The sequence below is a fragment of the Callorhinus ursinus genome, unplaced genomic scaffold, assembly GCF_003265705.2.
Source record: "Callorhinus ursinus isolate GAN/ISIS: 27379988/994484 unplaced genomic scaffold, GSC_fseal_2.0 scaffold64, whole genome shotgun sequence".
In the NCBI taxonomy this organism is placed as follows: domain Eukaryota; kingdom Metazoa; phylum Chordata; class Mammalia; order Carnivora; family Otariidae; genus Callorhinus; species Callorhinus ursinus.
In genome coordinates, this window is record NW_027397126.1 from 3,047,799 (window position 1) to 3,063,675 (window position 15,877).

Below are 15,877 nucleotides of genomic sequence, written 5' to 3' on the forward strand. Positions count from 1 at the left end.
TGTCACTTCTATGATTTTCTTTTGACCAGTATAAAGGGTTTAGGGTTTCTCTTTAACGCTGGTTTGTTCCTAAGTATTTCACTGTCCTTAGGTGGGCCCCATAAAACCAACTGCAAACCGACCATTCCAAATCAATGTACGGAAATGTACTAAAATGTAATAAAAACAACTTGCTTTCACAATTACTTGCTTGCGATGTGATTTGTTAGGTCTGCTACCTCCATGGGAAGCGGGTTTCTGTGCTCTAGTACCTATTAATAATAAGCATTTTTCTCAGAGAAAGTCTATTGAGTGAAACTGGATTGATTTCTAAGTCCCAAACAAAATCACTAATTTCTCTTCAAGTGGAGCATTTCTTACACTCCCTTACACTTAAGAAAAATATACTCAGAGAAGTTCTCTCTTCTTAAGAGAATACTGTAGCCCAGGTGTCAGGGTGGCTTTCTTAACAACTCCATACTCTATAGTATGATATTTGTACACAATTTTGGAAATGTCAACAATAACATTTACTCTTCTGCCAACAGAGGAATAAAAACTGGAATACACATTTTAATCTTCAAGGAGCTCTTGGGAGACAGATTAACTTATTAACTAGTTCACTGACAACACTTCCTCAAAAGGACTCAAAATAAATTTAAAGGCAAAAGAAATATTTGATTCTGTAATGGGATGATCACTGAGGCATCTGAAACATTCTCAGTTTAAAAAAAAAAACTGGATAGATTTTTATTCCTTCTCTATGTTAAGCCTGAAGTTCTAGCTCCCTGATGGGCTGTGCACCCAACTACGAGCCCCTTGCAAAAGCAAGCAATGGTTCAGAATACATCGGCAGATACCGAGGTGTCCTCCAGGTTTCCTTGGGCTGCATTAAATGGACGCAGATTGTTTTTCAGCGTGTAGAAATAGTCACTCATAAATGTGGCTATCTAACCCCTGAAACCTCATTTGCTGCTATCCTACAAATTTGGGTGAAGAAACTTTTTGAGCAAAACATTTTACCCTAGTTCTAGTCAGATCTCCCTGTCTTTGTCTCTCTCTCAGAGAATCGTGAAGCAAGGATGAAGGTAAACATTTATTTTTTTTCTAGTTTTCCTAGTATCATTTATTAAAGTCTCATGTCCCCACACGCAACACTACATCCAATAACCCAGCAAATTCCATATATGTAAGACTCTGTTTCTGGTTTCTCTTCTCTGTTCCGCTCTATCTGGCTATCGTTGAGCTCATTTTCATTGTTTTATTTATGACAGCGTTATGAAGAACCTGAAGGTAAACATTTAACTCAAAATACTTATGGTGCCTTTAGGTTGTCACTAATAAATGAGAGGAAAGGAGATTTCAATGTATAATTGATACTAAACTGAAAAAAAATACATGAATAAATTTAAGGTTGAATATTTTTAATGTGGAATTAACACAAGTACATTTACATTGTAAGTACATTTACAATGTAATTAAATTTTGAAGACATAAAGGGAAATTGCTGCTATGTTTTATAGTAACACACATTTATAGCCCAATAAAATTAATACAGTGCGGTTCCATATACAAATACATATACAAATGTAGCATTCATTGTACAGTGATTAAGACATTAAAAGACTATAACTGTATGTTTGAATCTACAGAACTCAGTATTGTCTTAAAGGATTAAAATCCCTAGTTTAATACCATAAAATTAAAACGTTTTGTGCAGAGGGGCATCATCAAACATTTTATTTCCGAATTCTGTCTTCTAACCACAGGATCAGCACGCAAAAGAAATGTACTTCAATCTCATTTTGTTGTTATTGTCGTAGAAGCATTAAGTGAACAATCAAATATATGGGCATTTTCATGAGTGAGTTATAATATAAATCACCCATCATAAATTCATTAAATTGGACATTAGAAGAGTTATAATTTGCAGGGAAAATACAATGGGTTTGTCATACAAACTGCTACATCAAATGATACCACTGGCATAAACTACGATCTTGACATGACACACAAACCTATTTAAAAGATAAATTTATGTATAATATAGTTGTTTATTGTAAAACCAATAATCAAAAAACATGCACCTAATAAGCCAAATTGACAGTAAAACTCACAGTCTGTGATTCAAAAGGCAGCAATTTCAAACCATTGTCTTCACTGGTCCAGACTATAAAATACTCCAAGCATAAATTCAACACTGCATGCAACAACTGGTCCTGGGCTTTAAAACAAGTGATCATACTTTTTACATGTTTAAAAGAAAGACATCTACACATGTATCATCAAAGAAAAACCCTAGGAAGGAACACAATATAACTTAAGAACACCTTTACCAGAATAGGTTTTTCTACAAAATTCAAAAGCAACTCAAGACACCGGAACGTAGAACTTTGTTACAGGAACACCTCTTGTGCAAATATGAATATTTAACTTAAAGCTGTGATAGGTGTATCTAAATTTCGATGCATAAAATGTAAACTTCAACACATCCTAACTACAGGAGTTTTTGGCTTTGGATCTTTCCAGAACCATAAGACAGTTCTGACAACCCTAAATACCAGTCAAAGTGCAAAAGAGGTCCTTCAGAACATACATCCCTTTCGTACATTATAGTCCCCTAGGTAACAGAAGCAAAGAATAAAATAAACTATCAACCAACAAAGGGGTTTAAAATCTCTGATGATCTCTCTTCTCTGTGTTTTTGTTTTGTTTTGCTAGTGAAAAGTTATGCAAACAATTATAGGTAAAGCCTTTTACCTGCACATGTTCAAAATCATTGATTTCTGGCTTTGAGATTTTGAGATGGAATCTGAATGCATGCCATGAAAAACCCCACTGGGAAACGAAGCAACACTGCACTTTTCACCTGAGGGGAACGGAAGGTGTGAAGATGGTTCTCGCAAGAATGAGACAAACTGAATGACGAAGTCCTCCTCAGGCCTGAGGAAATTCTGTGAATGTCATGGGCAGCACAGATCATCCTGACTCTCGTGCTGTTTGCCCTGTAACACTTTTAAGAAATATAATCTAGTTCACACCTCCAAAGGAAATCTTATTTTTAAAAGTCTATTCATTCTCCTTTAATTCAAGGGGAACTGAGTTTCCTTGTGTTACTCAGAGCAGCATCTACAAAGTAATGAAGAATGATGTTAATACTCAAGTGACTTCTAAGGCCCAAACTGTCGGTGCTAGAGGCTTCTAACACTAAATGGGAGGATTCGAAAGGTTCATCCTGAATTCAAAGGTGATGTCTTTTGGTTGTCTATGAAAGTCGTCATTCTGTTACAAAATTATTTCTTAGAGGCATCTAGTTTATGAGTGGCATAGCTTCACTGGAAGCAAAATCAACAGAATTCACAACTCCTATAACTGGATTTCATAAATATTATATGAATTATGCTGTGTGCGTATAGAGAACAGGAGACATGGTAAGCACATAAGTATCACTGTATTTGCCAGATCTCAAAGAAGATAGTCTAATATCTATTTTTAAACCTAAATGCTACGGACAGTTGCATAGGTGGTCAACTGTAATTTCCTAATCCACGAATTGGCACACATTCTATTTTTGTAGGGCCACATTATACTGTTTTGCCCGATGCACTGTAATAGGCTAGATCTCGATCAAGACTACTTGATATTATAGCATTCAACAAAAATCTACCAATAAGTATGAATTTGTCAATTGACCTAAGTCGTAAGTGCATGTTATTTGTAAGAACTATATACTTTTAAAAGGTCTTAAGTCAGAACTTTCTAGAGAACAGGGACCAAGGGGACTTAGTCCCTTGATCTAGTAGCATTGAAAAACAGTACTGATGGGAGAAAATAAAAATGACTACAGAAGAAGAATGTGGGATTTTTTTTGCCAGCTAACGTGGATATATGTTAACATATAAGCTCTTTACTGCCTGAAACAGAGGCCCGAAGCAGATTTAAGTTGTCGTTTTGCCATGCGCTTTTCAAAGGGTAGTGATACACACTCAATCTACTGTGATCGGTTACAGTAATGGAATCACTTCAAATTAAAACTAATCAAATATGTAATTTTACATGTCCCACATTACAGTTAGCTAAAATGTAACATAATTAACTTTGTCCTGAATTAAGTAGGAGGACATCTGGCTCTACATTTAAAATGATGACACGTTAGGGAAAACCTACCGAGTTCCTATATTATATGGAAGTTAGATGAATACACTTGGTGTTTTCAGTTTTGAATCTTGGAGACCTGAGCACAAGAAAGGCCATGATTTTCTGGTACACACATGGCTTTATTGGTTTTTTAATTGGTTCATAAAAAAACAATTTATATACGTTAAACAGCTTCTTGAACACATACTTCAAGGGACTCACGTATTTCTTCTCCCTCATTAATGATTTAACTAAGCATAAAGCAGTTATCAGAAAGCTGGCCATGTTTACTTTCAAACTTAGCTTTTCAATGTAGAAAATGGAATCGGTGAAATTTGGGGGAAAATGTGATTCATTACAACCATTTGGCTTCTGAAAGCATTCATAGTGTTACTAGCTTAGATTTTATCTTATTTTAAGAGATATCATTTTTTCTTTTTTAGAGGAGAGGGGAGGGGGGAAGGGAGAGAGAGAGAGAGAGAGAGAGAATCTGAAGCAGGCTCCAGGCCCGGTGTGGAGTCCGACGCAGGGCTCGATCTCACAACCCTGAGATCATGACTTGAGCCGAAATCAAGAGGGTGATGTTTAACCGACTGAGCCACCTAGGCCCCCCCAACAGATATAAATTTTTAAAGTAGTAAAGTGCTCAATTCAGCATGTGGAACATTTCTTTCTATTTGCCCGATACTCTCTTTTTACAGTGAGTGCTTTTTCCGCCTTGTATAATACAAAAAAGAAATTGTTAACTGCTCGAGGTCATGACGTTATTGTCCTGTGCTTTTAGAAACTTTGACTCTAGGTTTTATGTTTAGGTCTAAGATCCAACTCAAATTACTTTTCGTTTATGGAGTAAGATATAGGGATGAAGGTTCATTTCTTTTACCATATGGATACCCAATTGCTGGAGCACCATTTGTTAAAACAGCCTTCCTTTCCCTATCCAGTTGACTTGGTACCTTGATTGAACATTCATCGATTATGTATATGTGGATCTATTTTAGGAATCTATTTTTCTATACTAACTCCCATACCACACTGCATTCATTACTGTAGCCTTATAGTTAGTCTTGAAATCAGGTATGTAAGTACTCCAGATTTTGGGGATTCTTCTGTTCTGGATTTTTTTGCCTCTCTGTATACATTTTAGAATAAACCTGCATTTTTTTTTTTTTCAGAAGGGGCTGCTCAGATTTTGACTGCATAGACTCTAGAGGTTGACTTGGGGACAATGGATTTCGTAACAACACTGAGATTTCCAATACTTCAACATGGTTTCTCTCTCCCTTTATTAGGTCCTGTTAAATGTATCTCAGCAGTGATTTGTGGTTGTCAGTATAGAAGCCTTAGATAATATCTACTGGCAGATTTATTCCTACTTATTTTACAGTTTATATTACTTATGTAAATCGTATAATTTTTTGAAATTAGTTTTTTTCAGTTCTCTGTGGCCAGAATATAGAATCACAATTTATTTTGTATAATGATTATGTATACTATGGCCTTATAGAATTTACTTATTACTTCTAGTAGGGTCTCTTTGTGTAGAGATTCCTTATGGTTTTGTACATATATATGATCTGCTCAGCATGACAGCGCTGCCTCTTCTTTTCATTTTGTTTTCTCTCTTTATCTCAGGTATTGGCACTGGCTATAATGGAAATGGGGAGAGTGAGTATCCCTGGCTTGTTCCCAATCTCAGGGCAACAGCTTCCAAATACTTCACCATTAAGGATGATGTTAGTTGTGATTTCTCATGAGCGTACATCATCAGATTGAGGAAATTCCCTTTATTCCTCATCTGGTGAGAGTTTTTATCATGGAGGAGTATGGAGTTTTGTCAAGCTTTTTTTTGCATCTATTGAAATAATGACATAATTTCCCCCTATGTTATGTTAATATGGTGAATCACACTGATTTTTAAGTGTGTGATGCAAGTATTTAAACATCCAATTTGAAATAATTTGAGTTTCTCTTATGCTTTCTTTTTGGTCCCATGTGTTCTTTGGAGGTATGTCATTTAATATCCAGATAGCTACAGATATCAATTTCTTTCTTTTTTTTTAAGTAGGCTTTGCACCCAACGTGGGGCTTGAACTCACGACCCTGAGATCAAGAGGCACATGCTCTACCGACTAAGCCAGCCAGGTGCCCCTAGATATCAATTTCTACTATAATGCTTTTTAAGACTTTATATGATTGCACTCTTCCGAAATGTACTGAGACTTATTTTAATGACCCAGCATATGATCTATCTTGGTGACTGTTCCATGCATACTTAAAAGTAATGCTGTATTCTGCAGTTGTTGGGTGTATGTTTTAAGTAAATGTCAATTAGTTCAGATATGTCAGACTCTTCTGATTACTAATTATCTAAATAATTCAGCAATTCAATAAATATCTAAATAATTCAACACCTGGGCGCCTGGGTGGCTCAGTCGGTAAAGTGTCCAACCCTTAGCTCAGGTCTTGATCTCAGGGTCATGAGTTCAAGCCCCACATTGGGCTCCATGCTGGGCATGGAGCTTACTTAAAAAATAATAATAATAATTCAACACTGGTACAGAAAAACTTTAAAAGGTGATCCAGATTTAGACTACCTAAAAAAAAAAAAAACAAATAAGAAGTGACCCTAATTGTGGGGCTCCCATGTGTCCAGATATTTATATTTAGCCCTGTCACTTGTAGATTTTGTTTCATGTCATAAATGATATTCAGAACCAAAAAAGTTACTCCCGGTATATTAGATTCATTTCAACCCAGTGTACCATCACCCAGACTTCTAATACAAGTCCAAAACCAGGAATTCAAAGGAAATATGTGCATATGATAATAACCTTGTTCACAAAAAAGTCTGTTTTCTTTTTTTGTGATACCTCTTTATAGATAGCTCAGTATTACTTAGGGGGAAAATATACAAGAATACTGGGGCTTATTTCAAAATCCAGAAATTTTATGTATTAAGGGTTTGGTTAATAGAAAGAAATATCAGATTAGCACTCATTGCTTCATACTACCTTCATACATTAAGCCTTGGACATAGACACGGGTGTGTGTGTGTGTGTGTGTGTGTGTGTGTGTGCGCGTAGCTGAAAGCCACCATAAGGAAATAATGTGCTCTTAGAACTAGGTGAAAACACACTGGTAAAACACTCTTAGACATTAAGGCTGGTACCTTAAAAGCATATCATCAGTATTTAGTTCTGAAGGATCTCTTACAAGACACCACAGTATCTGAAACTCTCTTCCATACCTATCAACCTTGCAGGGAAAAGTTTAACATGTTTTACAAATCTTTCTTCATTAATTTAAAACCGTTAAAGGAAAATATTAAATCCTAGCAAACATAACAGGCTTGCAGCTCTGTTTCTAAGCGCAGAGAGGTTCTTACCCTATGTCAACTGCATCCTTGGTGGAGCTTTAAAAATTTTAGCCTTCAAACAAATAGTATACAGTCTGCTCATATTATACCTGTAACTTTGGCATTCCGAAACCTATAGTCACCGATTAAAATCTGCGCAGTGTTTCCTGGAATCAGACCTTCTTTTCTGCTGTTTAGATTTTTCACCAACCTAAATAATAAATGAATTAGTAGCCAACAATGGTAATATACAGTAATAAAAAACAAATACATCGCATTGCAGTTCAAATTTTCACAAAGCTATTGCATGTATTCAACGACTTTCATGACATTGTGCTTGAGTCCTTTGAGTAACCTACAAAGGACTTAGGTTATTAGCAAAAATGGTTATTACTTTAATGATCCGTCATTACTTTTCACCCTTGTGTGTACTCTTCCACCTTTAGGGTCAAAGTACACAGTCAATGTAGCATTTCAGTTAAAGTTATTGACACAATGGAGACAGAACTATTTCACATAAAAGTTCCAAAAGATTTATGGAAGCTTCATTCAGTCCTCTTCCAAACAGTATTTCCTTCCTGCTCTGGGTTCATTATAATTACACAGTATATTTGGCAGAACCATCTTTGCAACTGGTGCCATATGAAGTCGAATGCATCAGAATAGAATGGTAAGACTAAAAAGTCAATATTTGAATTGATAAAGAGAAGGGTGGCTATGTTGTAGAGTAGCAAAGCAGGGTTCCTGGTAATAGTGAGCATTCATTAAAAACGTGATGAATTAATGAATGACTTAAATGACCAAATGTAGTATGATCTGTAGCCATTACAAAGCCAGATCTATCAGCTGAAATGTCTGAGCCAAAGGTAAACCACAAAAGAGCATGCAGACCCATAGCATTTCATTCTTTCAAAGCATTTTTCACTCACCAAAGGTTAACATTCCTTTCAGTGAGCTATATAGGCATAGCTGAAGCAATGAAAATGAAACACTGATAAGAAATGTGATATTTCTGCTTCTTGAGACTGTATAACAAAGATACAAGTAAAGCAGAACATCTGATTAGATATCCGTGTGCCCCCAGCCGAGGTCATCATAAGCACTGAGAACACACCTACCATTGACCTGCAGCATCTTCATGGAGAAACTGAATGACATCTCCATTTCTAATCAGGAGGTCTTCTGGGTCCCTCTTCCTACAATCTGCTAGGGCTTTGTATTTGCCTGGAGACTGGAAGGTTGTTTCGAGAAATTACATTACAAATTTGCTTGTAAAACAGCTTGCATTAACTGCATGCTCTGTGACATAAAGAATGCACTCTTTACTTCCGTGGTAATAGGGGTGGTTACAGCAGCTTAGGGAGGAATGAGCAAACACGGAGCAGAACATGTGTTTAACCTGAAGAATTCATTTTTATTCGCAAAAAGAGAATTACACAAAAAATAAGAGCATGACTAATTTAACTGATATGAATTATAAGCATAAACTCAGAAAAAGCCCAGCATAAAAATAATTTTTAAGTACTGTTATTTGTAAACTACACCCATGGAAAATTTATCTAGGCACATATTAAAGGCAGCGGCCCTGAACAAAGACCCACTAATGCCCTCAAAAGGATTTCTGGGATTTGTATCATTTTGCACAGGTAAAAATAATAAGCATGAAAACTCTGGGTGCAATAAAAGCATATTAAACCATACTGTTGTGCTTTACTTGGCCTTAATCTTTTGGCAGCTATAATTTGAACTTGATTTATTACTAAGCTAAATTACCCAAGACACACTGATTGCACTTCGTTACAAAGTAGATAGAGAAGAAATAATTTTAAAGTCCAAAAACACTTTTAAAAAATATTTTATTTTTAAGACATCTCTACACCCAGTGGGGCTCAAACTCACAACCCTGAGATCAAGGGTCGCACGCTCCCCCGACTGAGCCAGCCAGGTGCCCCAAGTCCAAAAGTATTCTGAGATGAGGATTTTTCTAGCACAATATCTTACACATTGAATACGTGAATTTAAAAGGAGTACCATGGCTAAAAATCTTTTAAATGAAGGAATTATGTGGCGTTGATTCTGTGCACATGCAAAGGAGTTAACCTGAAAACAATATCCACATCACCTGGGCTTAAACGTCTTTTGAGAAGTACTTTTATCAAATGGGCTGAGGAGCAGGCAGGGAAGAGCTACCTGCCATTTCACAGAATAGCTTCATCGAATTAGGAGCCATCTCTGACACAGGCCTCTCCAAGGAAGGCAGCACCCATTCTTTCTTAGTTTTTGCCTTGATAAAGTGAGGCTAAGAGAGCATCTCATTCCAACTTGTTTTGCTTTTTGGCTTTGGGGATATTGGGGGGAGGCGTGGTATAGGTGGTAGGATCTAGAATGCACTGTATTGCTCTTTTGTATGTTTTCTTTAGTAGCACAAGTCAGGGAGTGACGGCGAGAAGAGAGAGCTTATGGGGTTTTCTACATTCCCATCCCCGAGGATTAAAGTAGTCATCAACTCTGCATATTTGCTTTATTTTCTGACACCCGAGCTGGGAACATGCTGACTCAAGACCTGGCAGAAAACATTTAAACCCAAACTGGTTTCCTCTGATTTTCTGCTTGCATCTGAACAAGTGCCTCTCCCATCTTCAGACAGAATTCATGAGGGAAACTACCCTACACGTACATATTACGCTCACTGTATTATTAAGAAAAAGAGTATTCTGGGTGCCTTGGTGGCTCAGTTGGTTAAGCAACTGCCTTCGGCTCAGGTCATGATCCTGGAGTCCCGGGATCGAGTCCCGCATCAGGCTCCCTGCTGAGCAGGGAGTCTGCTTCTCCCTCTGACCCTCCCCCCCTCTCATGCTCTATCTCATTCTCTCTCTCAAATAAATAAATAAATATTAAAAAAAGAGAGAAAGAGTATTCTGTTACTTTTTTAAAGAAAGCATTCCAGAGTCGATGCTACTACGCAGCTTTGCCACTCCCCAAGCCATTACTCCCTTACGCCAACATTAGAGCTGCCAAACTGAATGTGTTCCTCTGACGGGCACCAAGGAGCAGTCTGCTACAAAGCAGCATCCCACCCTCCGAGCTGCTGACTTCAGGAAATTGTAGGTATACCCTAAACGGTCCTAACCCCCCCCCCACAAAAATCTACTAGGATCCTAACCACACTGCACACTATTTCTTCTATCAGTTACCTTTACTCTAAAGCAAACTCCTTTAGTTTTATGGGGTGCTCCCTTGCTCTGTTAGGCCGATTTGGTATCCCTAACACGTATTTTAGCAGCCCACGAAAATATATTCCCCAGATGTTCTCAGGTAGTTTCATACGTGTCAAATTTATTCCCTAGATTTGCCAATCTGGCATCTAAGCTGATTTTTAAAGTATATCTGACTCTCCTTCGTTCTGATTTTATCTCCTATGCTTAGATTGAAAACACAGTGGTCAAGTTCAGCTAAAGATAAAAGTGGTCGATATACAGAGACTGGAATGATGGACAATTTGTCTCATCAACTTCAGGAGGAGCGCCACGTGCTCTTGCAGACAGAAGTGCTTACTACTGAGTGTTCGTGGTAAGACTGGTTTCGAATGTTTTGGCGATGAAATCTACCTAAATGACCTCGAGGACACGGACAGAAGATTGCCCCCAGATGGCCTGTCTATTGCATCAGTAATACTGCCCTGAGAGTTTTTATTTCTTTATTTGAATATGTCATCACTGACCATTAGGGGCCTTTCTTCTTCATTGTCATCGTAAGAAGTGTAGAAATAGTTGCTTGACCATTCCTCGGGGTCTTCAGAGATTTCTGCAGGTGAGGACACCTGGGTCCAAACTATAAGAAAAATGTGGAAGGGGGCAGTTACTTAATGATGCTGGTCCAACACAGGGAGAGAAGTAAAACTAACTATAATAATCAAGGCTGTCACCTTCAATGGTCCAAGAATATTATCTTTATATAATAAAACCTCTGATTAGCCTGTACTATTTTAGAATTTCTGAAATTTCAGAAAGGGCCTGGAATGTCATATACTCCTTTTACTTTTTGGGATGGTTTCAAGTTGGAGTTGGTGGGAGTTATCAAAAATAATAAGTTAAACAATATTCCAGAGAATATTTACCGTTTCTTACAGAAAATAATCCCTTTTCCCAAATTTTTCTAGGGCATTTTTATCGGTCCTACTCAAATAGCACTTAGAACATCCTACCTAGTAATATTATTATTTTTAACTTGTCTTATCTCTCTTATTAGGCAGAGACCATGCGTTATGCATTGTATCTTCTCTAAGAGCCTTCTGTGTAAGAGGTACTTAATTCATACAATACATTGAATTGACACAGATTAAGCAACCTAACATAGGCAGAGAATTAACAGAATCTCATCTTGGCCATACTAAACCATTCATGTTGCCTTGGAAAAGTCATGTCAACTTTTTCTGATTTGGTTTCCTCATCTGTCAAATGAAGGTATTGGTACCAGGCTCTCTGCTGACAGCTCAGGGGGCCACCACACAGATGACCCAAGGGCAGTGGCTTTCAGTCGACCAAGATTGTCATTACTTGTTTCTCTTCAATGAGTAGAGAACCCCTCCAGACTCAGGACCGCCATATCTGAGCATCGAGTATCAGGCATCTGTTGAGCATTTCCGGTAAGCATTTCTCTAGGAAAGTCTATGCTGTTGACCCCAGGGTTGTGCAGGTGATCCTGTCTCTGTTATAACACTGATCACATTTAATTTTAATTGCTTGCTGAATTCTCTTTCTCCCCTCCTGGCTTCGTAGGGATGGCAGCTGAGTGTCTCTTAATTAGACTGTATGCCCAAAGCTCTGCACAATTCCCAGCACCTGGGCTGTGTTCTATTTGTTGAATTAAACACCTTGTTTGAAATCAGCTTAAATGAGATAAGGAGCAAAAGAAAAATAAATATTCCAGCTGTAAATGACTCTTCTCTATTCATGACAGCTATGGTGTATGTGTCTTGTACATCTCTGCACTATACAGCAGGGGTTCCCCCACACTTGACCATGCATCAGAAAGAACCACATGGAAAATGTGTGAAATCACAAATGGCGGGGCCCCACTCCCAGAGTTTCTGTCTCAGGTCTGGGGCCGACCCAGAAAATCTGCCTTCCTTACAAGTCCCCACGTGATGCCGACACTACTGATCAACCACCCCCCCACCCGCCGCCTGTAGTGCCCACCAGAGTATCTTGCATGTGGAAAACAAAAGAGCCTTATAAAAATGGCTTCGCTCTGGTTTCTTTATACAAAGGTAAGAGAGAGGTAGATTTCCAGAGCTAACAATGGCAGAAAACAACGTGCATAGCCATGAGCCTCGCCTCCCTGGGGAGATTACGCATACCTGTGTTAGCTTCAGCTGGAACCGATGCACCTGCCTCCCGGACTTCCACCAGAGCGCCACTGGGTTCCGGCTCGGTTTCCTCGGCACCCAGAAAAGATCCATGCTGCCTTCTGAAATAGTAAATGTGTAAAAATAAGTGAGCTTTTATCCAGTTTAAGATAACAAGACATTAAAAATGGTATTTTTTCCCACTGATACCGTATGTTAGGAACATGCTCTGAGAATCATTCAAACACAGCTGATTTCCCCCCTTAATTTAAGTCTGTAGAATGACAGTTCACAATATAACAAAAGTTTACATTTTAGGCTCCAAGCCAGCAAGGTCTCTCTTTAATATGCGAGGAAAAAATGCCTTCTGGACCCACGGCAGGTATATTGTTTAAAATTCCTATTGTGTGTTGTATTATATACCTGAAATTTGCTAAGGGGTAGATCTTTTTTATTAATTATTCTATTGTTTATTGTTGTTAGCCTTTGCTTTTATTTTTTTTTAAGAGGTAGATCTTAAGTGGTCTCACCACACACACACACACACACACACACACACACACACACACACAGAGGATGGTTGGGCTTAATTATTCATAATGCATATGTATATCAAATCAAGTTTTACTCTTTAAAGATATACATGTTTTAAGTGTCAACTATAATTCAATACAGTTGGAAAAATGTAAACAAAAAAATCCCATAAAAAGAGGAATGTATTGGTTCATGTAACTGAATGTCTAAGGATTAATGCTGAACACATAGGGATCCAGGTGCTTAAGTAATGTCATCAGGAATTTGGTTCAGCATTGCTTTTCCTCTCTGTAGGTTCTCAACCCTGCTTCCCTGTTCCCCCAGTCACATGTGGAAGGAGAAATGGCCCTAAGCTCAGAGGCTTAATAGAACTTTTCATTTCAAAGAACAAAACCTCCTTCCTGATAGCTCCGATAAAAGTTGTGGCGATGCCCATCACAGCCTAAGTCGGACTACACGTCCATCCCTGAACTAGGAGAAGATAATAGTCTGATTGGTCATCTGAGCTATATGGACTGAATAGAGCAGAGAAGGTTCTTGAAGGGAAAATCAGAAAGCTATAAAAAAAAAAATCCCTGTTGCTTGCTGTATGATCTTTTAACCTCAGTGAATTAGGTAAGGTGTATATAAATGTCACTGAAACCTTAATCTGATTAATACTGTTGGGCTGTATCACCTACTGTAAAGTCAATTACTATATGAAATCTAAAGATTTTCCTTCCATAATCTATGACAGAAGATTGAGTATTGTGACTCTGGAAGATAAAGACTTCCACTGTGACTTTTAAATGATTTTTCTAAAGCCCCAGATGGGACCAGCACACTTTGATCCTGATTTTTAGCTACCTTTGAAAGATAATATGCAACAAAGAGAAGAAGAGTATTTTTATTTTATTTTAAAATTTTTTAAAGATTTTATTTATTTATTTGAGAGAGAGAGAAAGAGTGAGAGAGAGAGAGAGAGAGAGCACAAGCTGGGGGTAGGGGCAGAGGGAGAGGGAGAAGGAGACTCCCCGCTGAGCAGGGAGCCCGACTCAGGGCTCAATCCCAGGAGCCCGGGATCATGACCTGAGCCAAAGGCAGACACTTAACTGACTGAGCCACCCAGGCACCCCTTTATTCTAATTTTTTAAGAGTATTTTGGGGGTCACCTGGTGGCTCAGTTGGTTAAGCTTCCGACTCTTGATTTCGAGTCAGGTCATGATCTCGGGGTCATGATCAATGATCCCTATATCATGCAGATGCTGCACGGTGAATTTCTGTGCAAAGGCTTTGGAATCAGTGTGGGGATTCTTTCTGCACATATGCACATGATCTATGGGCAACTCCGTCTTTTAGGGTTCCTAGAGGCAGAATAGGAAGACATCTCTAGACCAGCAGCAGTGCTATCATTCAGGCCCGCTACCTTCCTCAAAGATTTCACGGTTGTATGCAGGCACAGTGCCCTCCCAGGATCCATACCTTCTCTCTGACCACATAGAAAGAGAGGCCAAGCTGCCAGCCAGCGGTCTCCATCTAGGGACAGTGGAGCTGTGGGGCCAGCAGTGACTGCCAGTCCTTCATCACTCGTACCACTCTCTTTCTCCAGTCAGATGGGAGGTGACCAAAAATATTTTGAAGAGAAAACCTTGAGTGCAGCCACGTTTCACCTACACGCCCCTCCCCCCAGGCTATACTGAGAACAAAGCATTTGTGATCATGTTTAAAAATTAGCCCAAACTCTCGTAATATTTTTAACATCAAGGGGAACAATGGGAAAACGATTAAGGACTATCAGGCTCCAAGTATACGACAGAGCTGAGAAGATGATGCATTTAAGGAACCTGATGAGTTACTGCTAAAAGGGAGGGCAGTCTGTGTCCGAACTACTTGATAATGACGTTGACTCCTGTACTTACGGAAAACAGAAGATTGCAGGAGTGATATTTCTTAAAGAATAATCACTTACTCATCATTCCGCTGAGAAGAAAGCTGATCCTGTTCTGTTAACGGATTATGTTGCTTTCGTTTTTTAACTGTGAAAGAAAACAAAGCTTCTGGAAGCATCATCATTGAGAAGCCACACTTCTTCCTTGGAAACCAATGTCCTTCACATGTGCAAGTGCATGCACACACACACACACACACACATACACACCATTCCTGTTAACCTTTGCAGGCTTGAAATAACCAGAGGAAAGGGCAGCCTGGATTTCAAGTATGGAAAAGGACTGAACTGTGTAATATTTTATCAAGAAATTCAGGCTTATAACTATAACCATCACCATGCCAACACTACCAAGCACTACTGATTCCTTGAGGTCCTTGGTACAGTCGACTCATAAGAAGGGCTTAGAATTAATTTAACACAGTTTGTTTGCTGTATTATTTTGCAACTGCTTCTCAAGCACCAGGGTTCCCTTTGTAGTGTAAAGTTCAATTTCCAAAATAGTTTAAACAACCCCTTGAATCTTGATCCTCTTCTAATTAGTTTAACAAACCCTTTCGTTATAGTCTAAAGTAAATATCAGCCCCATTCCCTG

At 38.5% G+C, this 15,877-nt stretch overlaps 1 protein-coding gene across 3 annotated transcripts in view; it reads right to left on the reverse strand.

The window, feature by feature from the left end:
- Positions 1-1,405: 1,405 nt before the first annotated feature.
- The window catches only part of MCF2 (MCF.2 cell line derived transforming sequence), a 103,950-nt gene continuing 89,478 nt past the window's right edge, over positions 1,406-15,877 (reverse strand). For all 3 annotated transcript variants that reach the window (XM_073885650.1, XM_073885651.1, XM_073885652.1), the window contains 6 exons: positions 15,304-15,370; positions 12,834-12,943; positions 11,196-11,305; positions 8,593-8,705; positions 7,585-7,685; positions 1,406-3,108 (listed from right to left, as the gene is read on the reverse strand). In XM_073885650.1, the coding sequence (XP_073741751.1) occupies positions 3,068-3,108; positions 7,585-7,685; positions 8,593-8,705; positions 11,196-11,305; positions 12,834-12,943; positions 15,304-15,370 (542 nt within the window). In that variant the 3' untranslated portion in view covers positions 1,406-3,067. The remainder of the gene's footprint in view (positions 3,109-7,584; positions 7,686-8,592; positions 8,706-11,195; positions 11,306-12,833; positions 12,944-15,303; positions 15,371-15,877) is intronic.